The 24,469-nt window shown below is 45.4% G+C and overlaps 1 protein-coding gene across 5 annotated transcripts in view; it reads right to left on the reverse strand.

Annotated features, from left to right (window-relative positions):
* Positions 1-6,078: 6,078 nt before the first annotated feature.
* The window catches only part of LOC137369342 (A disintegrin and metalloproteinase with thrombospondin motifs 3-like), a 311,469-nt gene continuing 293,078 nt past the window's right edge, over positions 6,079-24,469 (reverse strand). For 4 of the 5 annotated variants that reach the window (XM_068030412.1, XM_068030411.1, XM_068030410.1 and 1 more), the window contains one exon: positions 6,079-8,620. In XM_068030412.1, coding sequence (XP_067886513.1) covers positions 8,118-8,620 — 503 coding nt within the window. In that variant the 3' untranslated portion in view covers positions 6,079-8,117. Of the gene's footprint in view, positions 8,621-20,266; positions 20,554-24,469 lie in introns of all 5 variants that reach the window. The other variant, XR_010974930.1, reaches the window with a different exon arrangement.

Consider the following 24,469-nt stretch of genomic DNA (forward strand, 5'->3'; position numbering starts at 1 on the left):
GCAGATTTGCTGGCCTATGGGGTGATATAATTAGGTGGGAGATGTTTTCTTGGATTCCCGACAGTGGAATATTTTGGAGGAATTAAGTCAGTGGCAGATTTGCGAAAGTCCGGGATTCCCCCAGCAGGGTGGCGGATTGCAGCTTTGCATTCATTTAAATAACATGAAAACTCATTACCATATGAATATTTACAATTTAATTCTACATGCCAGATTAAGTGAACGGCGAGCGCTATTCCCATGCCATCCGGTTCACAACAGTTTCACGGTGGCATGCAGCAGTCACAATTGTGCAGTTGAGACTCAGGTCCATGCTCTTCTCTCTTTAACTCATCCGCTAAACTAACTCGAGCATTAGAATGGATGTTTGCTTCCAGGCCAGCATTGGAATCAATATGTTCTAATGGAGGAGCAGGGGAGGGTACTCAGGGAGGTACGGGTGGGACTGATCGGGTGCATGGAGAAGGAGGGGAGGGTGCAATGGAGAGTCAAGGTTGAATAGTTGCTGTTGATGCTGAAGATGCATGTTGTTGGCTGCGGTGGTGGTGGGTGGATTATAGCAGTACTGTGTGAAGATATTTGGCAATGGTCTAAAGGGTGTGTTGTCAAGGTCGGGGAGCTGTGGGGCAATTTAAGGGTATTGGCTAGCAGAGGGAATGGTCACAGTCAATGGGGGAAAATGGATTCTGTAGGAGGGAAGGTCAAGACTACTGGGTGGGAAATCGACAGCTTCATATGGAAGGGAATGGGACATGGCAACAATGGTCAGTTCGGTGTGAGGAGATTCAAGGGTAAGAATCGGCATGTTGATAGTAATTAGAGTAGGAACGGGGGGGAGGAATGGCATGAATACATTGATGATTACACTGTACATGGCAATAGGGGGAGGCTCAATGATAACAGAGGGAAGGACAACAGTAACATTGGGTGGGTGAAGGGTGATGGGTACAAGCTGGAAGTTTGCAGGAGGAGGTTGGAAGGTGGGGAGACTTGTCCTGAATTCCATGCTCACCATTTTCTTCAACGATAATGGAATTCACACGGACACTCAAGGATTGCAAGGAAAGTGTGAGGAGGCAAACAGTGTGTGTGCCTGCTACCAGGCTGCAATTTGAAGGCAGATGTAAGGGAGCTGTTCATTGCCTCGATGTTTCAGCTCAGTGTCAAAAAGGGCTGAATCGCCACGATCTGTTTATTAATTGTTCAGAAAAGCCTCAGCGACACGGGTCTCATACACCCAATTTGTCTAGTACCACAGGAAGAAGAAAGAGAGAGACTAAGGAGGGCTCTTTTCTCTCAACTCATGATGCCTGAGCATCAGCAACAGGCAGAACAGGAAGGTGAGGATGCTCCAAATGATAACAACCAGGAATGGCATTATCAAAAACAGGCACCAGCACATCATCGCAGCCTCAGGACAAGGACAAAGTACCTAAAAATGTCAGAGGGACAATGCCAGAGACACCTAAAGATGTCACATGAAATGGTCACAGAAGATTGTAGGATCCTGCAGCATAACCTGCAGCCGCTTGGCTTTGGTGGGAATCCCATGTCAGTTGCTCGCAAGGTGACTTCTCCACTCAAATTTTTTTGCTAGCGGTTCCTTCCAGGGATCCACAGACGTCATATATGTCATCTCACAGTCTGCGATCCACAGGTGCAAAGAGGTGGCCAATGCCCTTTATCGATGTGCCAATGATTTCATTTACTTATCTTTAGACAGGCACAGCCAGGCAGCAAGGACTGCGGCCTTTAGAGCCATCACTGGGTTCCCTTGAGTGCAAGGGGCGATCGATTGTATTCATGTGGCCATTAGAGCTCCCTGGGACCTGCCTGCTGTCTTTGTCAATAGCAAAGGCTTCCACTCTTTAAACGTGCAACTGGTTTGTGACCACAGGAGAATAATTTTTTTTTTAGATTAGAGATACAGCACTGAAACAGGCCCTTCGGCCCACCGAGTCTGTGCCGAACATCAACCACCCATTTATACTAATCCTACACTGATCCCATATTCCTACCAAACATCCCCATAATCATGCATGTTTGCACACGTTTCCAAGGAAGCTGTCATGACTCATACATTTTGAGGAACTCTCGGCTGCCAATGTTTGAGGAACCAGCCGAAGTGGACGGATGGATCCTGGGTGACAAGGGTTACTCCCTTTGTGCATGGTTGATGACACCAATACGTTATCCCCAAAGTGCTGCTGAAGAGAGATATAATGCTGCTCACATATCACCAGAGCCCTCATTAAACACACCATTGGCACGCTGAAAATGTGATTCCATTGCCTTGACCAGTCTGGAGGGGCTCCTCAATACACACCACAGAGGGTGTCACGAATAGTCATAGTCTGCTGTGCCTTGCATAACCTTGCAAATAGACACTGCAACATTCTCAGGATGACAATGAAGAGGGTGAGGAGGAGGACAACAATGATAACAATGCCATCATCAATATGAGGGCTACAGAGAGACGTGCAAGGGACATCAATGAGAACCTCATTTATGCGACTTTCAGCCAACATAAAGCTACATCATCAAGGAACATTGCAGGAGAAACATAACAATTCCCCACAGAAATTCACTTTAGCCTGAGGTTTTATTCATCTCTGCAATCTTAATGAAGCTTTGCTCCACTTTCATGTGATTGGCATTTGATATCATCCATGGGCTACGATGAATGCAACTAAACACTACTGCAAGCAGTGTTAAGTTACGACCGCAGAAAACAGAAATCATGACAGTATTGGAAAAAGTTTTTAATCATCAATAGGAAAACAGCCATCATTGAAGAGTGGAGGCGCAAATTCCAATGAGATATGGACACCGGACATTTTCTGAAATGCTTTGCAATCATTAAGTTCCTGCCTTGGGGCCTCCAAAGAACATCTTTATATCCATCGGAAACCAAGCAAAACATTAACGAGAATGGATAAAATTTTAAATAAAATATGTATTGATAAATCTTTTCTATTCTCACAATATGTACATCACCCGTGCCACCTTCATGCTCAAAACCGTCTCAATTTACTTTTTCTACTATTACAGCTAGGTGCTACCATGACATTAGCAGCTGAGGTGGAGGCAGCCTGCTCAGTGCACTGCCCGTTGCTGTGGATGACCGTGGCGGGTGTCCTCTGGAGGAACGGTGCCTTGATGGCTCCATCATACTGGGGGTCTGCAGCAATGGTGCTCGAATATCCCTCGTGTGCTCCCCTGCTGGAGGTAAGGGGGTCAATGTCGGGGGGAGGACGAGACACCGCTTACCCTGGGGGTGTCCTGAGAGGAAGGCCCCGGGGCTGCTGGCACGCACTCTTCCTCCATCTATATGCAAAATGGCACCTGCCTGTCTCCCCGAGGGGAAGGAGTGCCTGGAGGGAGGTCTAGATTCCTCATCCACCTCTTGCTTAGACTCTGCTGCATGGAGCCCATGGCAACAGTGATGGAGTGCAGGCTAGATCATGTATGGCTCGAGTGCTCAACCAGACTGAGCACGGAGCTCACCAGACTCTCGACTGAGCAAGGCATGTGCTCAAATGCCTGGGATATGGCAGACATCATGGTTTACACAGACCCCTCTATCTCGTAGCAACAAACAGAGGATCATCATGAGCATGGGGCTGAGCAGGGGCCTGGTCCCCAGCATTCCTCTGATTCTCAGGGGACCTGCTTGGCACACGCTCCCTCAGTTGCACACAGATGGAGGAGGAGTGTGTGCCAGCTGCCCTGGGGCCTTCCTCTCTGGACACCCCCAGGGTAAGCGGTGTCTCATCCTCCCCCCATCCTCGACATTGACCCCCTTACCTCCAGCAGGTGAGCACACAGGGGATACCCAAGCACCAGTGCTGCAGACCCCCAGTAGGATGGAACCATCAATGCCCTGTTCTGCCAGAGGACACCCGCCACGGTTTGCGTCGTGACTACCAGATTCTGATCTTAAATCCCCCTGCAGACCGTGTGGATGTATCTGCAGTGGCGGAGGTGGAAGAAGAGGTAGGTGATGGTGCACCCTCTGGGGCATTGGTGTCATCTTCCTTCCCAGAGGAGGATTCTTGGTGCACGCTGTATTTCACGACTCAAGTGCGGGCACCTGCAGTGGAGACACAAACAGAGGCATTTTAAGCATCTGATGCACACACATTTAGACAATTTCCTTTAATGTCCACATATGGTTGCAAGAGCAGAGATGACACTTCATCCTTATGCCTTGCGGCTCCTGCCTTGCCATCGTCGCTCACTCTGCCTCCCTCCTCTCTCGTGATCTCCGACACCTCCTCTTCAGCCGTGGTCGGCACCCTAATGTCATGGATCCCTGCTCCCATTCTAGCATGCTCACACTGGTTGTGGCTTCATTTAGCCTGCAACAGACAGTGCAGATTAAATGACATGGTAAATGATACATCACTCATTCTGCAGTGGCTTTCACATGACGCATCCAAGCACAGAAACAATGCCAATCTTCACTGTGGCGCAGAATCATTTAGTGAATGGCACCAAGGCTGCTCACGCATTCCACTACATTCCTTGTGCACCCTCTGCCTTAAAGACACGGAATCATGGAAGAAAACAATGGAGCTGCTTTGCCAGGACCACTGACCCTGGTAGATCTGAGTATGTCATTAATGCGCTTGTGGCACTGCACCCATGTTCTGTGTGTCAGCCCACAGTTCGAGACCTCCTCTACTACCTCCATCCAGGTCACCTTGGTGAGGCGGGAGGGTCTTTGCACTCCATCTGCAGGGAAGAGGACCTCCTGCCTTTCCCTGATGGCCTGGAGGAGAACCTGCAAGGAGGCATCACTGAATCATGGGGCTGGTCTCTGCCTACTGGCTGACATGTGACTCACTTTGGCTGCAAGTAAAATAAATGATGTGAACTTGGTGGTGACTTTCACAAAATACGGAAGGCAAAAACATTTTGAATTAAATAAAAGATTCAATTTAGGTTAATCTGAAGATGCTTACATGAAAGGAAGGCTGATAATCATTGAGGCTGCAAGCACAGAATGTTTTATATCTGTGGTGATCCTGGTACTTGGGGCAGTGACGGTGGGTTCCACCAACGAAAGGCAGCCCCCGCCGCATGATCACACCTGTCCCCTGTGCCGGTCACTGCATGGCTAATTTACATATAAATTCGTGTGTGAAACAGGAAATGCAGCGGAAGCGGATGTTTTGTCAACTTCCAGTCCTGCCTTCGGGAATGCCGTGGCACTCATAAAATTCGCCCACCCCCACCCCCATTTAACCTTGTTACAGTTCTAGACAAGATCATGTCACACACTATGAGAAATGAGTACAAAAACAATAAGCTATGCTAAACAGTTATAAAACATTGGTTAGGCCTCAGCTAGAATATAGTATCCAATTCCGGGCACTACACTTTGTGAAGGCCTTGGAACGGGTGCAGATGAGATTTATTAGAATGGTACCAGGGTTGAAGGAATTCAGATATGTGCAGAGACTAGAGAAACCGGGTTTATTCTCTTTAAAGCAAGAAGTTTACGGGAGATTTAAGCAAGGTGTTCATAGCGGGACCTCAGTTTAACACCTCATCTGAAAGGTGGCACCTCCGACAGTGTAGCACTGGCATGTCAGCCTAGATTTTGGGCTTGAGTGTCTGGAGTGGCCTTGAACCACGACCTTCTGATTCCGACAAGAGAACTAATACTGACCTAAGGCCTAAATTTGACTTTGCATACCATTGTGAGATGCCAATCTTCATATTAAATATTTCTTCATTTGTGAGAGATTACTTCAGGGGTTACACTGTTACTATTAGCAAATAACACCTATCACAGCACTGCTGATTGGTGTTCACAGATATTGCAAGTGAATACAACGCAAAAATGTCATTACGAGTCAGTTGATGTAGCAGTTTGAAATAGAACGTCATGACCTATTCAGCAATTTTAATATATAATCAACAAATGACCCGACTGAGAATTTGAAGTACCAAACAGAAACTGGTGCCAGATGTACCAAAGAGTTTGAGCAAGTCAGCAGGCAGATCAGAAGTGAAGAAAGGGGTCGGAAAATGAAATGGCACAAATGCAATCGACACCACAAATTCAAATAACTTCAAAGGATGCTAACTCGGGTGTTACTTTTATTGCTATGTGCTCCCCAATACAACAAACAGCATCAGTAGTGTACGCTCAGAATAAAACAGGCATCTATATTATTGTAAAAAAGAAAGCAAGTAAGACAAAGTAATTCATATTATTTCCATTTATGGGGTAAAAGGAGGATTCTTAAATAAATTCTATGCAACCATCTGAGGCTCAGGGGCTGTTAATTTACAAACTAAACACTAGCTTCATTAACCTTCAAAAGCTCTGCAGGGAGGTGGTAGCTATTCTTTAAAGGCACTGAGTTGACTGGAACCTATTTGACTACTAGCAGGACAATAGCAAACATTCTTCCATAGTGTACCACTATGTGCATCCAATTGTTATATCCTAACTATGCCTTTTTGATTATGTAATGGAACACTCACTTATCTTTATCCTTCCACCCCGTCATTTGCTTCTTTACATTCCAAAATTTTTGATTTAATGCTACCAGCTCACCGTTTTAAAAACAGTTCCGTCTTCCAGTAGGTTTCTAAGTTTGTAATAATATTGCTTGTCACTTGTCACTAGGATATCCAAATTCTATATTACATGTCACAACAACACTGCCATTTTGGAAAAAAAATTAGGTCACAACCATTGTGGCACTTAAATTTGTTTTGTATCCTGTGCAGATTGGGGGGGGGGTGGGCGCGGTGGGGGATGGGTGGTGTGCGTTAGTGACCTGTGCTTTTTGAATGCGGGGTTGGGTGGAGGAGTGCTGCCCCTCTGGGCAATGCATTCAGGTGAGGATATTTTAGCTGGCTGGCCAAATTTCTGGATCCTGATCTTTTCAATAACACCGACACACACACACACACACACACACACAAAATAATGTCCCGGAGTGAATGGCTGATTGGATCAAAAAAGGGAAACAGATTACTTTTGCAAACATATTCACTGCTGATGGCAGCACTGTAGGCAAAGGAGGCTGTGAGGTGATAGAAAGCTGACCCTGGAACACCTTGACCTTGAATGAAGATCAAGCTCCATTTAACATTTAAAATGCATAACTGGGTGACGGATATTTAGATACAGTTGATTTTTAGAAGGGTATTTAAATCTACCCAATGATATAAAGAACATGAACAAGAAATTCTGGAAAGGTCCAGCAGATCCATGGATATATGGAAGGAAAATGGTCAGATATCCTGTTTTGAATGTAAGCGTTCACCAGAATATTAAGCAGGCTTTTCTCTGCATGGGTGCTTGATGACCTGCTGAATAGTTCCAAATCGGCACTTATTTCAGATTTACAGTTTACTTTTCCTAGCAACAAAGGGATTGGGAGATCTGCATGTAATTATTGCCAAGTTAAACTGTTAAAAGGACCAGAAATTCTTGCCTGACCCACTGTTATAGCTGTTGCTCCTCATTGCAATTTGTGAAATGTATTAGGTCAGTTTTTCAACATCAGGTACACAGTGAAATTTAGAAATGGTTACGTAACATTGGTAAACAAAATCTCATGGAATAAATTGCATTTTTGAAACATAATACGGACTTGCATATACAGTATTTACACAACAGCTGCATATGACTTAAATAATATCTATTTCACGGACATAAGTAACATTTGACTTCACTGAATACCATTCCATAACAATGCAACACTGTAAACCCTCAAAGAAATTGAGCATCTCTCTGTATTTCTGGCCTTGATTTGTTTGAACATCAGCTGATGTGTAAAATGTAGTCTTAATCCTTTGCAAAGACAACACCAGCAAACCTGGTTATTTCCTGCTCATTGTAAAAATCTTTGGTGTTTGTTTAAGTGAGTCCAAACAAATCGGATGCTGTCCAATTTATTGACAAAGAGCAAAGTGCCAGCACTTTACTACTTAAATGTTTTCTTTCTCAAGAGATTGACAGTTTTAATTCACTGAAAATGCAGGAAGTTCTTTTCAAATAATGCATGCACCATGATGTCCACAATTGTTTTGTTTTTAATGGCAATTGTTCCGCAGAAGTGTCCGATGTATGTAAGAATCATTCTCCTTCATGTCTCTACCACAGACGATTGTAACGCAGCTTGTATTTCTGATGTCTTTGATGTGCTGGCTAATGCATGGGTAGCTGAGGAGTTGTTGTGGATGGTAGTAGGATTGCCTTGAATTAAATGGAGCTGATACTGTGAAGCCACCAATTTAGGAGACCTAGCAGCTGCAGAAGGAGTCTTTTTTTGGGAGGAATTTACACCTTTTGTTTTGCCACGAGCTGGGGTTATTGCACTTGGCTTGGTGTTCTTTGCTCTAGCCAACCTGTTGCCTTGTGGACCTCTGCTCCTGGAAGTGGAGTCGGGCTGATGAGTTGGTGTCATCTTGTGGTCAGCTTCAGCCATTACATCCTCTATTTCAGCAGCGCCAGTGAAGGGGGGAGGCAGGGTGCTACTGCGCTTGCTACAGGATTCACAACAGAGTTTGTTGTATCCTGGGATGGAGCAATAGCGAGCAAGCACTTCCATTTGGCAGAATATAGACTTGTCTCGCAGGCACGGCTCATCTGCAAGGCAAATAAAGTAAAATGAAACAGTTTATTCAAAATAGCAGAAGGCCATAAATATTCCAAATGCAGAAATTAAAATCTGTACAATGTGCATTAAATTGCTTGGGTCATGTGACCACATAATTAGACTTCCCACACTCCTATGGGGTGAAATTGAATACTGCAATGTAAAGATGTTATCGAGTTTGTCGGGAATTTCTTTATCACTTTACAACCTGAGAATTTTGCAGGGCAGAGGGAGACAATTCTGTCCGATTGCATGAGTTGTCTTTTTGCATTGATTTTGTTTATGAATTTAAGTTAAAAGGGACAGTGTTTTTATTAAGGTACCAACCACAGGAATTTCATTATCGGCATCATATTTGAGATGTATCATAACAAAGTGAAGCAGTGAAAAACGTCAGTCTGTGGATAGCTGCTCACACCACATGATATTCCAGTATCATCATTGTAGTCAGTCATGGATTATTAATGTATCTTACAAGTTATTTTCGAAAACAAACTGTATCACTGTCACTATAACACATTTATAGTGCCACTGTAGCAGCATTCTCATTTACTGCTAATTGTAATTGCACGAAACTGGCACTGAACAGGCAGGAGTAGGCTGGAAGTGAGAGCAGACAGCTGAAGCAGTGCATACCCCTTAGCAAGAAAAACACGCACTAGTATTGGAAAAAGACTCTACTGAGGGCATGGGGGATGGCAATGCATGGGGAAAAGAAATGTATGGGAGATAGCAATGTGGGTATAGTAGCAGAGTGGTTATGTTTACTGGACTAGTAACCCAGAGGCCTGAACAAATAATCCACAGATATGAGGCCAAATCCACCCCACTCCCCTGCCACCCTACCCCTCCCTCCCATAGCAGCTGGGGAAGTTAAATTTAGTTCATTAATTAACTCTGAAATAAAAGGCTAGCTTTAGTAATGGTGACTGTGTAACTACCAGATTATCATAAAAACCTATCTGGTTTACTAATGCCCTTTAGAGAAGGACTCCAGATCCACAGCAATGTGGTTGACTCTTAACTGCCTTCTGAAAAGACCTAGCAAGCCACTTGGTTGTAACAAATCGCTATGGTGAAGTCTAATAAGAATATAACCGATGGACAAACCGGCACCAACCTGTAAGGGCCAGCCGTAGCAGAAGCAGCAGTTAAATGAACAAAATGACAGGGACGGCTACAAAATGGCTGAAACAGCAGATTGTAGCCTGCCATAGTAATGTGTAACACACAATAAATTGTAGTAAGGAATAGATTAATTAGCTGTGTCGATAGAAACTAGATTAGAAGCATAGCCATTGACAAACCCAGACAGCAGTTAGATAAGAGGCCCGAGGCACACACAGATACAGGGTCTCATTATTTTAAACAAGCTTAAGGTTCTAAATCTGTTATTTCTTCACCTAAAGGACTCTGGTGTGTTGATAAGGTAAGCTTTTTATTTAAAAAGTTCTGTCCGTTGGATTGCTAACCTAACAAGTTTTGACTTTTTTTTTGGTTTTTCAGTAGATTTGTTGGGAATTTAGAATAGTGGGAATGGAGGTTAAGGCAGTTGTATGTTCCTCCTGCAGAATGTGGGAGGTAAGGGTCGCCAAGAGTGTCCCTGCTGACTGCATCTGCGGGAAGTGCACCCAACTCCAGCTCCTCGAGAACCGCGTTAGGGAACTGGAGCTGGATGAGCTTCGGATCATTCGGGAGGCGGAGGGGGTTATTGAGAGGAGTTATGGGGAGGTAGTCACACCTCGGGTGAAAGAAGTAGGTAGATGGGATACCGTCAGGGGAAGGAGAGGGAACCAGCAGGCAGTGCAGGGATCCCCTGTGGCCGTTTCCCTCAGCAACAGGTATACCGTTTTGGATACTGTTGCGGGGGACGACTTACCAGGGGTAAGCAATGGGGTACAGGTATCCGGCACAGAGTCTGTCCCTGCTGCTCAGAAGGGAAGGGGGAAGAGGAGCAGAGCATTAGTCATTGGGGACTCCATAGTTAGGGGAACAGATAGGAGGTTCTGTGGGAACGAGAGAGACTCACGGTTGGTGTGTTGCCTCCCAGGTGCCAGGGTTCGTGATGTCTCGGATTGTGTTTTTGGGATCCTTAAGGGGGAGGGGGAGCAGCCCCAAGTCGTGGTCCACATAGGCACCAACGACATAGGTAGGAAGAGAGATGGGGATTTAAGGCAGAAATTCAGGGAGCTAGGGTGGAAGCTTAGAGCGAGAACAGAGTTGTTATCTCTGGGTTGTTGCCCGTGCCACGTGATAGCGAAGTGAGGAATAGGGAGAGAGAGGAGTTGAACACGTGGCTGCAGGGATGGTGTAGGAGGGAGGGTTTTGGTTTCCTGGATAATTGGGGCTCTTTCTGGGGTAGGTGGGACCTCTACAAACAGGATTGTCTTCACCTGAACCAGAGGGGTACCAATATTCTGGGGGGGAGTTTTGCTAGTGCTCTTCGGGGGGGTTTAAACTAATTCAGCAGGGGAATGGGAACCTAAATTGTAGTTCCAGTGTACAGGATGTTGAGAGTAGTGAGGTCAGGGATAAGGTTACAAGGACGCAAGAGGGCACTGGCAAGCAAGAACTTGGTTTAAAGTGCGTCTACTTCAACGCCAGGAGCATCCGGAATAAGGTGGGTGAGCTTGCAGCATGGGTTTGTACCTGGGATCTCGATGTAGTGGCCATTTCGGAGACATGGGTAGAGCAGGGGCAGGAATGGATGTTGCAGGTTCCGGGATTTTTCAGTAAGAACAGAGAAGATGGAAAAAGAGGGGGGGGTGGCATTGTTAATCAAGGAGAGTATTACAGCGACAGAAAGGACGTTTGAGGACTCGTCTACCGAGGTAGTATGGGCCGAGGTTAGAAACAGAAGAGGAGAGGTCACCCTGTTGGGAGTCTTCTATAGACCTCCGAATAGTTCCAGAGATGTAAAGGAAAGGATAGCGAAGATGATTCTCGACAGGGGCGAGAGTAACAGGGTAGTTGTTATGGGGGACTTTAACTTTCCAAATATTGACTGGAAATACTATAGTTCGAGTACTTTAGATGGGTCAGTTTTTGTCCAGTGTGGGCAGGAGGGTTTTCTGACACAGTATGTAGACAGGCCAACCAGGGGCGATGCCACATTGGATTTGGTACTGGGTAATGAACCCGGCCAGGTGTTAGATTTAGATGTAGGTGAGCACTTTGGTGATAGTGATCACAATTCGGTTAGGTTTACCTTAGCGATGGGCAGGGACAGGTATATACCGCAGGGCAAGAATTATAGCTGGGGGAAAGGAAATTATGATGCGATTAGGCAAGATTTAGGATGCGTAGGATGGCGAAGGAAACTGCAGGGATGGGAACAATCGAAATGTGGAGCTTATTCAAGGAGCAGCTACTGCGTGTCCTTGATAAGTATGTACCTGTCAGGCAGGGAGGAAGTTGTCGAGCGAGGGAGCCGTGGTTTACTAAAGAAGTTGAAGCGCTTGTCAAGAGGAAGAAGAAGGCTTATGTTAGGATGAGACGTGAAGGCTCAGTTAGGGCGCTTGAGAGTTACAAGCTAGCCAGGAAGGATCTAAAGGGAGAGCTAAGAAGAGCAAGGAGAGGACACGAGAAGTCATTGGCGGATAGGATCAAGGAAAACCCTAAGGCTTTCTATAGGTATATCAGGAATAAAAGAATGACTAGAGTTAGATTAGGGCCAATCAAGGATAGTAGTGGGAAGTTGTGTGTGGAATCAGAGGAGATAGGGGAAGCGTTAAATGAATATTTTTCGTCAGTATTTACAGTAGAGAAAGAAAATGTTTTCGAGGAGAATACTGAGATTCAGACTACTAGGCTAGATGGGATTGAGGTTCACAAGGAGGAGGTGTTAGCAATTTTGGAAAGTGTGAAAATAGATAAGTCCCCTGGGCCTGATGGGATTTATCCTAGAATTCTCTGGGAAGCTAGGGAGGAGATTGCAGAGCCTTTGACCTTGATCTTTATGTCGTCATTGTCGACAGGAATAGTGCCGGAAGACTGGAGGATAGCAAATGTTGTCCCCTTGTTCAAGAAGGGGAGTAGAGACAGCCCTGGTAATTATAGACCTGTGAGCCTTACTTCGGTTGTGGGTAAAATGTTGGAAAAGGTTATAAGAGACAGGATTTATAATCATCTTGAAAAGAATAAGTTCATTAGCGATAGTCAGCACGGTTTTGTGAAGGGTAGGTCGTGCCTCACAAACCTTATTGAGTTTTTCGAGAAGGTGACCAAACAGGTGGATAAGGGTAAAGCAGTGGATGTGGTGTATATGGATTTCAGTAAGGCGTTTGATAAGGTTCCCCACGGTAGGCTATTGCAGAAAATACGGAAGTATGGGGTTGAAGGTGATTTAGTGCTTTGGATCAGAAATTGGCTAGCTGAAAGAAGACAGAGGGTGGTGGTTGATGGCAAATGTTCATCCTGGAGTTTAGTTACTAGTGATGTACCGCAAGGATCTGTTTTGGGGCCACTGCTGTTTGTCATTTTTATAAATGACCTGGAAGAGGGTGTAGAAGGGTGGGTTAGTAAATTTGCGGATGACACTAAGGTCGGTGGAGTTGTGGATAGTGCCGAAGGATGTTGTAGGGTACAGAGGGACATAGATAGGCTGCAGAGCTGGGCTGAGAGATGTCAAATGGAGTTTAATGCGGAAAAGTGTGAGGTGATTCACTTTGGAAGGAGTAACAGGAATGCAGAGTACTGGGCTAATGGGAAGATTCTTGGTAGTGTAGATGAACAGAGAGATCTTGGTGTCCAGGTACATAAATCCCTGAAAGTTGCTACCCAGGTTAATAGGGCTGTTAAGAAGGCATATGGTGTGTTAGCCTTTATTAGTAGGGGGATCGAGTTTCGGAGCCACGAGGTCATGCTGCAGCTGTACAAAACTCTGGTGAGGCCGCACCTGGAGTATTGCGTGCAGTTCTGGTCACCGCATTATAGGAAGGATGTGGAAGCTTTGGAAAGGGTGCAGAGGAGATTTACTAGGATGTTGCCTGGTATGGAGGGAAGGTCTTATGAGGAAAGGCTGAGGGACTTGAGGTTGTTTTCGTTGGAGAGAAGGAGGAGGAGAGGTGACTTAATAGAGACATAAAAGATAATCAGTGGGTTAGATAGGGTGGATAGTGAGAGTCTTTTTCCTCGGATGGTGATGGCAAACACGAGGGGACATAGCTTTAAGTTGAGGGGTGATAGATGTAGGACAGATGTTAGAGGTAGTTTCTTTACTCAGAGAGTAGTCGGGGCGTGGAACGCCCTGCCTGCAACAGTAGTAGACTCGCCAACTTTAAGGGCATTTAAGTGGTCATTGGATAGACATATGGATGAAAATGGACTAGTGTAGGTCAGGTGGTTTCACAGGTCGGCGCAACATCGAGGGCCGAAGGGCCTGTACTGCGCTGTAATGTTCTAATTCTAATTCTAAAGAGATAAGGGGTACGACAGGACTTGATCACATAGTCATAAGATGATGAGACCCTCAGAATAAGGGGTAGAACATGCACTGATTAGGGATCTTATAATCACGTGGATGCGTAATCAATTGGACAATGTCCAGCCAATATGGGCTGAGTAAATGTATAAGACCTGTTGATGTCCTTTGTTCGGTGGAGAGGTACCTGGACTGCCCAGAGGCCTGCTCCCCACCGGTGTAAAACAATAAACTCTTTGACGGTTGAATCGGATCATTTAGTCATTCCATCCCAACAAACCTAAGCACTGGATATGACAAAGGCACACCCAGTCCAGTCACCCCTGCAAAGTCCTCCTCACTACCATCTGGAGATTTATCCCAAAATTGGGAGAGCTGTCCCACAGACTAGTCAAGCAACAGCCTGAGATAGTTATACTCACAGAATCATACCTTACAGCCAACATTTTAGACTCCTCCATCACCTTCCCTGTGTACGTTCTGTCCCACCGGCAGAACAGACCCACCAGAGGTGGCGGCACAGTGGTTTACAGTCTGGAGGGAGTGGCCCTGGCCCTAGGTAAAACATTGATGAGGAAATCTCCTGCTGATTACCACCTACCACCCTCCCTTAGCTGATCAATCAGTGCTTCTCCATGTTGAACGCCATTTGCAAGAAGCACTGCGGGTAGCACGGGCATAGAATGTACTCTGGGTAGAGACTTCAATGTCTATAATCAAGAGTGGAGTGGCTCGGTAGCACCGATACTGATCGAGCTGGTTGAGTTTGATGGACATAGTTGCCAGACTCCACCTGCGGCGGTCGGTGAGAGAACTAACAAGAGGGAAAAACCTACTTGACCTCATCCTCAATCTACCTGTTGCAGATGCAGCTGTCCATGGCAGTATTGGTAGGAGTGACCACCGCAAAATCCCTGTGGAGACCAAGGCCCATCTTCACACTGAGGACATCCCCCCCACTTGCAGTGTGATGCCACGACCAAACACATCTTCAGCTCCCCTCTCCTTTCAGCACTCCATAAGGATCGTTCTCTCTGCAACATCCTGGTCCACTCCTCAATCACGCCCAACATCCCATCACCTTCCCACAGCATCTTTCCATGCAAACGCAGGAAATGCAACATCTGCCCTTTTATCTTCTCTCTCCACAATGTCCAAGGCACCAAACACTCCGTCCAGGTGAAACAATGATTTACGAGTACTTCTCTCAATTTAGTATACTTTATTTGCTGCTCATAATGTGGTCTGCTCTACACTGGGGAAACCAAATGCAGATTGGGTGACTGCTTTGTGGAACACCTCCATTCAGTCCACAAGCATGAGCCTGATCTTCTGGTTGCCTGCCATTTTAATTCTCCTCAGATAATGAAGATGTCTGTGCCCGCATGCAGCAAGACTTGGACAACATTCAGGCTTGGGCTGAAGTGGCAAGTAACATTCACATCACAGAAGTGCCAGACAATAACCACCTCCAATAAGAGAGACTCTAACCACCTCCACTTGAAATGCAAAGACTGCAATGAGGAAGCTGGACTGAGGCAACAGAATCTTGCAGTGTACCAGCCTGCTTTACCATCTCAACCAACCAACATCCTGCTTTATCACCATCTCAGCCAATCACTATCTTTTATCATCAACAACTCTACTAATCACCACCTCATGTACATACACTGTGGAGGAACACTGAGAGCGATATGGTAAACACAGTTCCAAATCACAAATCTGAATTGTTGAGTTTTGCTTGAGTAGGAAAGGGCAGGTTATTGTTGAGTGGCAGTCCATTGCAGTTATAGTCCCGAACACTTAAAAATCCACATTTCAAATGGGCAGTTGCTTATATCAGCCAAGAAGTGCTAATATTGTCCATTTGCATTACCGTCAATTTCAAAGTTGCCGATTATAGCATTTTAAATGCTCGGTTTATTTTGCGCAGAAACAGCTGCGCTTACTGTAATATTACTTAATCCTTTGGTATGTGAACTATTTTAAGATTCACAGCACTCAAACTAACATCCAAAGAAAATATGGGTTTTTATTATAACTTAACTAGAACATATGCAGTTACTGCACAGGTCACATCTAAACATGTCTCACTCCATCGAGCTACACCCAAAGCTCCCTGGTCACGTGTGACGTGACATCACTTCCTCCAGTGACCTATACGTACAGCTGTTAAGGTGGTCCCACAACTATTACTCTCTAGTTTGTGCCTCATTAAGGTGCAGTGTAATAAAAGAGTATTATTGGGACAGAATTCATTTTAGTGTTTTATATTTTCAGATAAGAATTCTTCACTAAAACCTCTATAGCTGTTCAGGAGAGTTGCTCCCATTAAGGACTAATTTTTTCACTGAATTTGGGTCTACAGACTAGCCAGCTGGCACTTAAGGAGGTGCAAAGAAAATTTACAAGAATTATACCAGAACTGAGAGGTCATAACTATCAGGAAAAACTGAACTGGCTGGGGCTCTACTCCCTAGAAAACAGAGGGCTAGGGGTGACCTAATGGAGATCTTTAAAATTATGAAGGGGTTTGCTGGGGTTGATGTAAAGAAGATGGTTCCATTTCTGAGTGTCCAAATCTAGGAGCCATAAATATAACATAGTCATTAATAAATCCAATAGATAAATCCAATATGGGCGGCACAGTGGCGTAGTGGTTAGCACCGCAGCCTCACAGCTCCAGGGACCCGGGTTCGATTCCGGGTACTGCCTGTGTGGAGTTTGCAAGTTCTCCCTGTGTCTGCGTGGGTTTTCTCCGGGTGCTCCGGTTTCCTCCCACAAGCCAAAAGACTTGCAGGTTGATAGGTAAATTGGCCATTATAAATTGTCACTAGTATAGGTAGGTGGTAGGGAAATATAGGGACAGGTGGGGATGTTTGGTAGGAATATGGGATTAGTGTAGGATTAGTATAAATGGGTGGTTGATGTTCGGCACAGACTCGGTGGGCCAAAGGGCCTGTTTCAGTGCTGTATCTCTAATCTAAAAAAAAAAATCTAAAATAATTCAGGAGGAATTTCTTTACCCAGAAGAATGTGGAGCTTGCTACCACATGGAGTGGTTGAGGTGAATAGCTAGCACAGATACCTTTAAGGAGAAGCTAGGTAAGCACATGAAGGAGAAAGGAATTAAGGATATGCAGATGAGGTTAGATGACGATCAATGGGAGGAGGCTCATGTGGCGCATAAGCACTGGTTTGGACCAGTTGGGCTGAATGGACTGTCTCTGTGTCGTAATTTCTATGTAATTCTGTGTAAAGGGCTCAGATTTAGAATCCATCCGGTAAATGCAGACATGCTACAATGTGAATTTTAACTGCCCTCTGTAGCAGTCATTAAAACTGTAATTGAAATTATTTTTAATTTTATTAATGCTATGTTTTCTCCTTCATTAAATCCACCTCCAGATCCAGCCCTTTCTTCTTGCTTGGCATACTTTGTAGTGGTACACACATTGCATCAGACCTGCAGACAAGGGTGGTGCAGTTATTGTTCGGTGTACCGATTTCTACCTTGCAGAGGCTCAGCACCAACTCTCAGTTCTTCCTACCTCCCCTTGGACCATGACCCCACCACCGAACATCAAGCTACTGTCCACAGCACGGTCACTGACCTCATCTCCTCTGGAGATCTTCCCTCTACAGCTTCCAACCTCACAGTTCCGCAACCACGGACAGCCCACTTCTACCCCCTTCCCAAAATCCACAAACAGGACTGTCCCGGCAGACCCATTGTTCCAGCCTGTTCCTGCCCCACTGAACTTATTTCTTCTCATCTTGATTATCTTTTCTCCCCTGGTCCAGTCTCTTCCCACCTACATCCGTGAATCTTCTGACACCCTACGTCATTTTAACAATTTCCAGTTTCCTGGCCCCAACCACCTCCTCTTCACTATGATGTCCAATCTCTCTACACCTCCATCCCCCTCCAGGATGGTTTGGGGGCTCTCCGCTTCTTCCTTGAACAGAGGCCCAACCAGTCCCCATCCACCACCACCCTCCTCCAACTGGCTGAACTTGTTCTCACACTGAACAACTTCTCCTTCAACTCCACTCACTTCCTGCAAGTCAAAGGATTGCTATGGGTACCCGCATGGGTCCTAATCATGCCTGTCTTTTTGTGGGATATGTCGAACATTCCTTGTTCCAGTCCTACTCAGGCCCCCTCCCCCACTCTTTTTCTGGTACATTGATGACTGTATCGGTGCCATTTCCTGCTCCTGCCCTGAACTGGAAAACTATCAACTTTGCTACCAATTTCCACCCTCCTCTCGCCTTTACATGGTCCATCTCCGACACTTCCCTTCCCTTCCTCAACTTCTCTGTCTCCATCTCTGGGGATAGGCTGTCTACTAATATTCATTATAAGCCCACTGACTCCCACAGCTACCTTGACTACACTTCACACCCTGCTTCCTGTAAGGACTCCATTCCATTCTCCCAGTTTCTCCATCTCTGATGTATCTGCTCTGATGATGCAACCTTCCACAACAGCGCTTCTGATATGTCTTCCTTTTCCCTCAACTGAGGATTTCCCCCCCCCCCAACCCCCGTCCCCTTTGTGGTTGACAGGGCCCTCGACAGTGCCCGGCTCACTTTCCACATCTCTACCCTCACCCCTTCCTCTCCCTCCCAGAACCGTGACAAGGTTCCCCTTGTCCTCACTTTCCACCCCACCAGCCGCCACATTCAAAGGATCATCCTCCGCCATTTCCACTACATCCAGCGTGATGCCACTACCAAACGCATCTTCCCCTCCCCTCCCCGTCAGCATTCCGAAGGGATCGTTCCGTCCATGACACCCTGGTCTACTCCTCCATTACCCCCAACACCTCATCCCCTTCCCACGGCACCTATCCATGCAATTGCAGGGGGTGTAATACCTGCCCATTTACCTCCTCGCTCCTCACTATCCAAGGCCCCAAACACTCCTTTCAGGTGAAGCAGCGATTTACTTGTAGTTCTTTCAATTTAGTATACTGTATTCGTTGCTCACTATTTGGTCTCCTCTACACTGGGAGACCAAATGCAGATTGGGTGACTGCTTTGCAGAACACCTCCACTCAGTCCGAAAGCATGACCCCAAGCTTCCGGTTGCTGGCGATTTCAACACTACCACCTGCTCTGATGCCCATATCTCTGTCCTGCGCTGGCTGCAGTGTTCCAGCGAACATCAATTCCATGTGACTGTGAGAGTTCACTGCGGGGAATCCGTGTGACTGTGAGGGGTCACTGCGGGGAATCCGTGTGAATGTGAGGGGTCACTGCGTGGAATCAATGTGACTGTGAGGGGTCACTGCGGGGAGTCCGTGTGACTGTGAGGAGTCACTGCGGGGAATCCGTGTGACTGTGAGGGGTCACTGCAGGGAATCCCAGTGACTGTGAGGGGTCACTGCGGGGAATCAAGTGGGCAGCACAGTGGCGCAGTGGTTAGCACCGCAGCCTCACAGCTCCAGCGACCCGGGTTCAATTCTGGGTACTGCCTGTGTGGAGTTTACAAGTTCTCCCTGTGTCTGCGTGGGTTTCCTTCAGGTGCTCCAGTTACCTCCCACAGCCAAAAGACTTGCAGGTTGATAGGTAAATTGGCCATTATAAATTGCCCCTAGTATAGGTAGGTGGTAGGGGATTATAGGGACAGGTGAGGATGTGGTAGGAATATGGGATTACAGTAGGATTAGTATATATGGGTGGTTAATGGTCGGCACAGACTCAGTGTGCCGAAGGGCCTGTTTCAGTGCTGTATCTCTAAATCTAAAAAAAAAATCAATGCAAGCTCGAGGAACAGCATCTCATTTATCGGTTAGGCATGGTGCAGCCTGCTGAACTGAACAGTGAGTTCAATAATTTCAGAGCATGACAGGCCCCCCATTTTATTTTCAGCTATTTTTTTCTTTTTTCTTTTTATTTTATTTTAGTTTGCTTCGTCATTCTTTTTTTTATTATCATGTGCCTGCCCACTGTCTTTTTCATGTTTGTGCTTTGGGCCAGGGCTGTTCATTTTTCTATCAATTAATACTCTCTCTCTGCACTAATGCTTTGTTTTTCAGAACACCATTAACACACCCTTTGCTCCATGACCTTCTGGTCAGTTATTTTCTATGACCCTGTCCTATCAACACCTACCCTTTTGTTACCTCTTGCCCCACCCCCGCTTTATTTGCTTAAAACCTATTAAATTACTAACCTTTGCCAGTTCTGATGAAGGATCACTGACCTGAAATGTAAACTCCTCTTCTCTCTCCACAGATGCTGCAGAACCTGCTGAGTATTTCTAGCATTTCTTGTTTTTATTTCAGATTTCCAGCATCTGCAGTATTTTGCTTTTATATTATTGCAGTCTGATCTTCTTGCCCAATTCACATTTCCACAGGTTTTACACTGACAGTCACTGGCACTGAAAAGGCCACAGCTTCATTCTGCAAGAGTCTTTTAAATTTCTATTCCTCTCGCCTTCAATAGCTTTGCTTCGCATGTTCTTTCTTTTCCATATTTTGGCTCTTCCTGCAAAATTGACATTTTCATATTTTTCACCTGGACGTATCCAGTCACCATTGCTGGTATGAAAGCTTTCTGTCAACATCTTTTCCACTCTGATTAAAGAGGCTGGAAATTGTGGAGCTGCTCACAGCTCATTACAGGGAGAGAGAGAGAAAAATAAACTTTCTTCAGGTAGTATCCCAGCCATTGCATATAGTGGGCAAATTCCGTTTGCATGAATAAGTGGTGGGGAATGTACTAGCCATTCCAGCTGTAGCAGGATTCTTGCCTCTGAGATAGAAGGTTGTGGGTTCACGTCTCACTTGAGCACATACGAACATACAGACTTGGAGCAGGAGTAGGCTATTTGGCCCCTCAAGCCTGCTCCGCCATTCTATAAGATCTGGTCTGTTTGTGGACTCAATTCCACTCTCCTGCCTACCCCTGATACCCTTTGACAACTTGTTTATCAAGAATCTGTTTACCTCTGCCTTTTAAACATTCAATGACCCTGCCTCCACCGCTCTCCGGGGAAGAGAATTCCACAGACTCACAACCCTCTTGAGAGAAAAAAATTCTCCTCATCTCTGACTTAAATGGGTGACCCCTTATTTATAAACTGTTCCACCTAGTTTTAGTCTCTCCCACAAGGGGAAACATCTTTTCAACATCCACCCTGTCAAGTCCCCTCAGGATATAGTTCCAAGTCAGGATAGTGTGTGGCTTGGAGGGGTGGTGTTCCCATGCATCTGCTACCCTTGTCCCTCTAGGCGGTAGAGGTCGTGGGTCTGGAAGATACTATCTAAGGAGCCTTGGTGCATTGCTACAGTGCATCTTGTAGATGGTACACACTGCTGCCATTGTGCGCCAGTGATGGAGGGAGCGAATGTTTATGATTGTGGATAAGGTGCCGATCAAGTGGGCTGCTTTGTCCCAGATGGTTTTGAGCTTCTTGAGTGTTGTTGGAGCTGCACCCATCCAGGCAAGTGGAAAGTATTCCATCACACTCCTGGCTTGAGCCTTGTAGATAGTGGACAGGCTTTGGGGAGTCAAGAAATGAGTTACTTACCACAGAATTCCCAGTCTTTGACCTGCTCTTGTAGCCACAGTATTTATGTGGCTGCTCCAGTTCACTTTCTGGTCAATGGTAACCCCCAGGATGTTGTCAATGGGGAATTCAGCGATGGTAATGCCGTTAAATGTCAAAGGGAGATGGTTAGATTCTCTCTTATTGGAGATCTTCATTGCCTAGCACTTGTGTGGCAATAATTTTACTTGCCACTTATCAACCCAAGTCTGAATGTTGTTCAGGTCTTGCCGCATATGGATACCAACTGCTTCAGTATCTGAGAAGTTGCAAATGGTACTGAACATCATACAATCATCAGCGGACATCCCCATTTCTGACCTTATGATGTAGGGAAGGTCATTCATGAAGAAGCTGAAGGTGGTTGAGCTTAGGACACTACCCTGAGGAACTCCTGTAGCAATGTCCTGGGACTGAGATGATTGGCCTCCAACAACCAGAACCATTTTCCTTTGTGCTAAGTATGACTCCAACCAGTGGAGAGTTTTCCTCCTCATTCCCATTGACTTCAGTTTGGCTGGGACTCCTTGATGCCACACTCAGTCAGGGCAATCACTCTCACCTCCGTGTTGGACTAAGTTTCTAACTTGGTTGTGTTACGAAAGTGCTTCCATTTTTTTTTTTGCAGACTCGTATTTAACTTGTGGAAAGGGATTCATTTTGGAAGGCTGAAGATTTCATAGATGCTGCACTTTGTTTTGTTGTTGAAAGTTCACTGAAAGGACACTTGAGATATTGTGTTTGAAAACAACCTTTACTGATATCACATGTCTTAAGATAAATAAAGAACAGAAACCGTGGTGACTTGGGGGAGATATTTACAGAGAAGTGACATGTCAAGATTTATGTGGGTCAGGAATTGGTTTCACTTTTGAGATATTGTTTTGGCACAGTTGGGATGTTGACAGTGTTGAAAAGCAGTTGGTTTTGCTGAAAAGAAACCCCCAGCTCATCTTTCCTACACCTCTCTAAGTGACCCAGAGAAATCCAGCATGTCCCCCTCTTTCTCTACCTCTTTGAAAAAGCCCTGCGATTTCAGAGTATGATAACTGAATCACCTGATGCCACATTTTTTCTGAAAGTCTACCAAAGTATTTCACGACATCTCCAGAAAAAACTGCTTCTGAAAAGATCCTAGTCATCCATTTCCATATACCCGGACGCCAGACCAAAAGGGACAACTGACATCCTTCCATATCGTCTCTTTTTTTCTTCAAGAATTAGCAAGTATTTGGCCAAAGTATTCCTTTTTCAGTCTTTTTTTTGTAAAAGAGCCCTGCAGAGAAAATTTCTTCATTTTTCCTTCACCAGTATGTGTGCGCGCATCTGGGGTATTTAAAAAGGGAACTTACATATTTCAATCTGTGCTTTGCTTCGCTACTGGATAAGTTTTGTTGTTGTAATAAACTGATCATTTTTTTGCTTATTAAAGAAACCTGGTAGGTGTGTTTTATTCTGGGATAAAGAGTAAAGTATATGATTGACTGTATATAGATGATTTCATGGACTCTAGGGATGGAGGTGCTGCAAGGGGAATTCAGGGGACATTTCTACAATTAGTAGCGAATTAATGGCAGTACTGGAATTGCTGAATTTCTGGTGGAGAAACTTGCTCAGCGCTCATAAGGCTGGGATAACAGTCAGCTGCTCAGTGGGGTGGGGGACACAGATGGGATGGAAATTCTTACTTTCAGGTGCTTTTTTCATCATTCAGGAATTTTAAGAAATCACAGGATCACAGAATTGGGACAGCACAGAATGAGGCCATTCAGCCCACTGTGTCTGCACTGTCTCTCTGAATGAGCAATTCACCTAATGCCATTCCTCCACCTTCTCCCCATAACCCTGCACATTCTTCCTTTTCAGGTAATAGTCTAATTCCCTTTTGAATGCCTCAATTGAACTTGCCTGTACCACACACTCAGACAGTACATTCTAACCACTCGCTGCTTGAAGAAGTTTTTCCTCATGTCACTTTTGCCAATCACTTTAAATCTGTGCCCTCTCATTCTCGATTCTTTCATGAGTGGGAACAGTTTTTCCCTATCCAATCTGTCCAGACTCCTCATGATTTTGAATACCTCTATCAAAAGTCCTCTCAGCCTTCTCTTTTCCAAGGAAAACAGTCTCAACTTCTCCAATCTGTCTTCATACCTGAAGTTCCTCATCCCTGGAACCATTCTTGTGAATCCTTTCTGTACTCTCTCTAATGCCTTCACATCTTTCCGACAGTGCAGCACCCAGAACTGGATGCAATATTCCAGCTGAGGCCGAGCTAGTGTTATACAAGTTTAACATAACCTCCTTGCTCTTCTACTCTATGCCCCTATTACTAAAACCCATGATACTTTAATAACCACGCTCTCAACCTGTTCTGCCACCTTCGATGGCTTATGCACATAGACCCCCAGGTCCCTCTGCTCTTGCACCCCCATTAGAGTTGTAAACTTTATGTTATACTGTCTGTCCATGTTCTTTCCACCAAAATGAATGAATTCACATTTCTCTGCATTGAGCTTCAACTGCCACTTGTCTGCCCATTCCACCAACTTGTCTATGTCCTTTTGAAGTTTTACACTATCCTCCTCACAGTTCATAACTGTTCCAAGTTTCGTATCATCCGCAAATTTTGAAATCGTGCCCTGTACACAAAGGTCTAGGTCATTAATATATATCAGGAAGAGCAAAGGTCCCAACACTGACCCCTAGGGAACTCCACTATAAACCTTCTTCCAACCCGCAGAACATCCATTAACCACTACTCTGTTTCCTGTCACTCAGCCAATTTCGTATCCATGTTGCTACTGTCCCTTTTATTCAATGAGCTATAATTTTGCTCACAAGGCTGCTGTG

Source organism: Heterodontus francisci, chromosome 4 (genome assembly GCF_036365525.1).
Source record: "Heterodontus francisci isolate sHetFra1 chromosome 4, sHetFra1.hap1, whole genome shotgun sequence".
Taxonomy (NCBI): Eukaryota; Metazoa; Chordata; class Chondrichthyes; order Heterodontiformes; family Heterodontidae; genus Heterodontus; species Heterodontus francisci.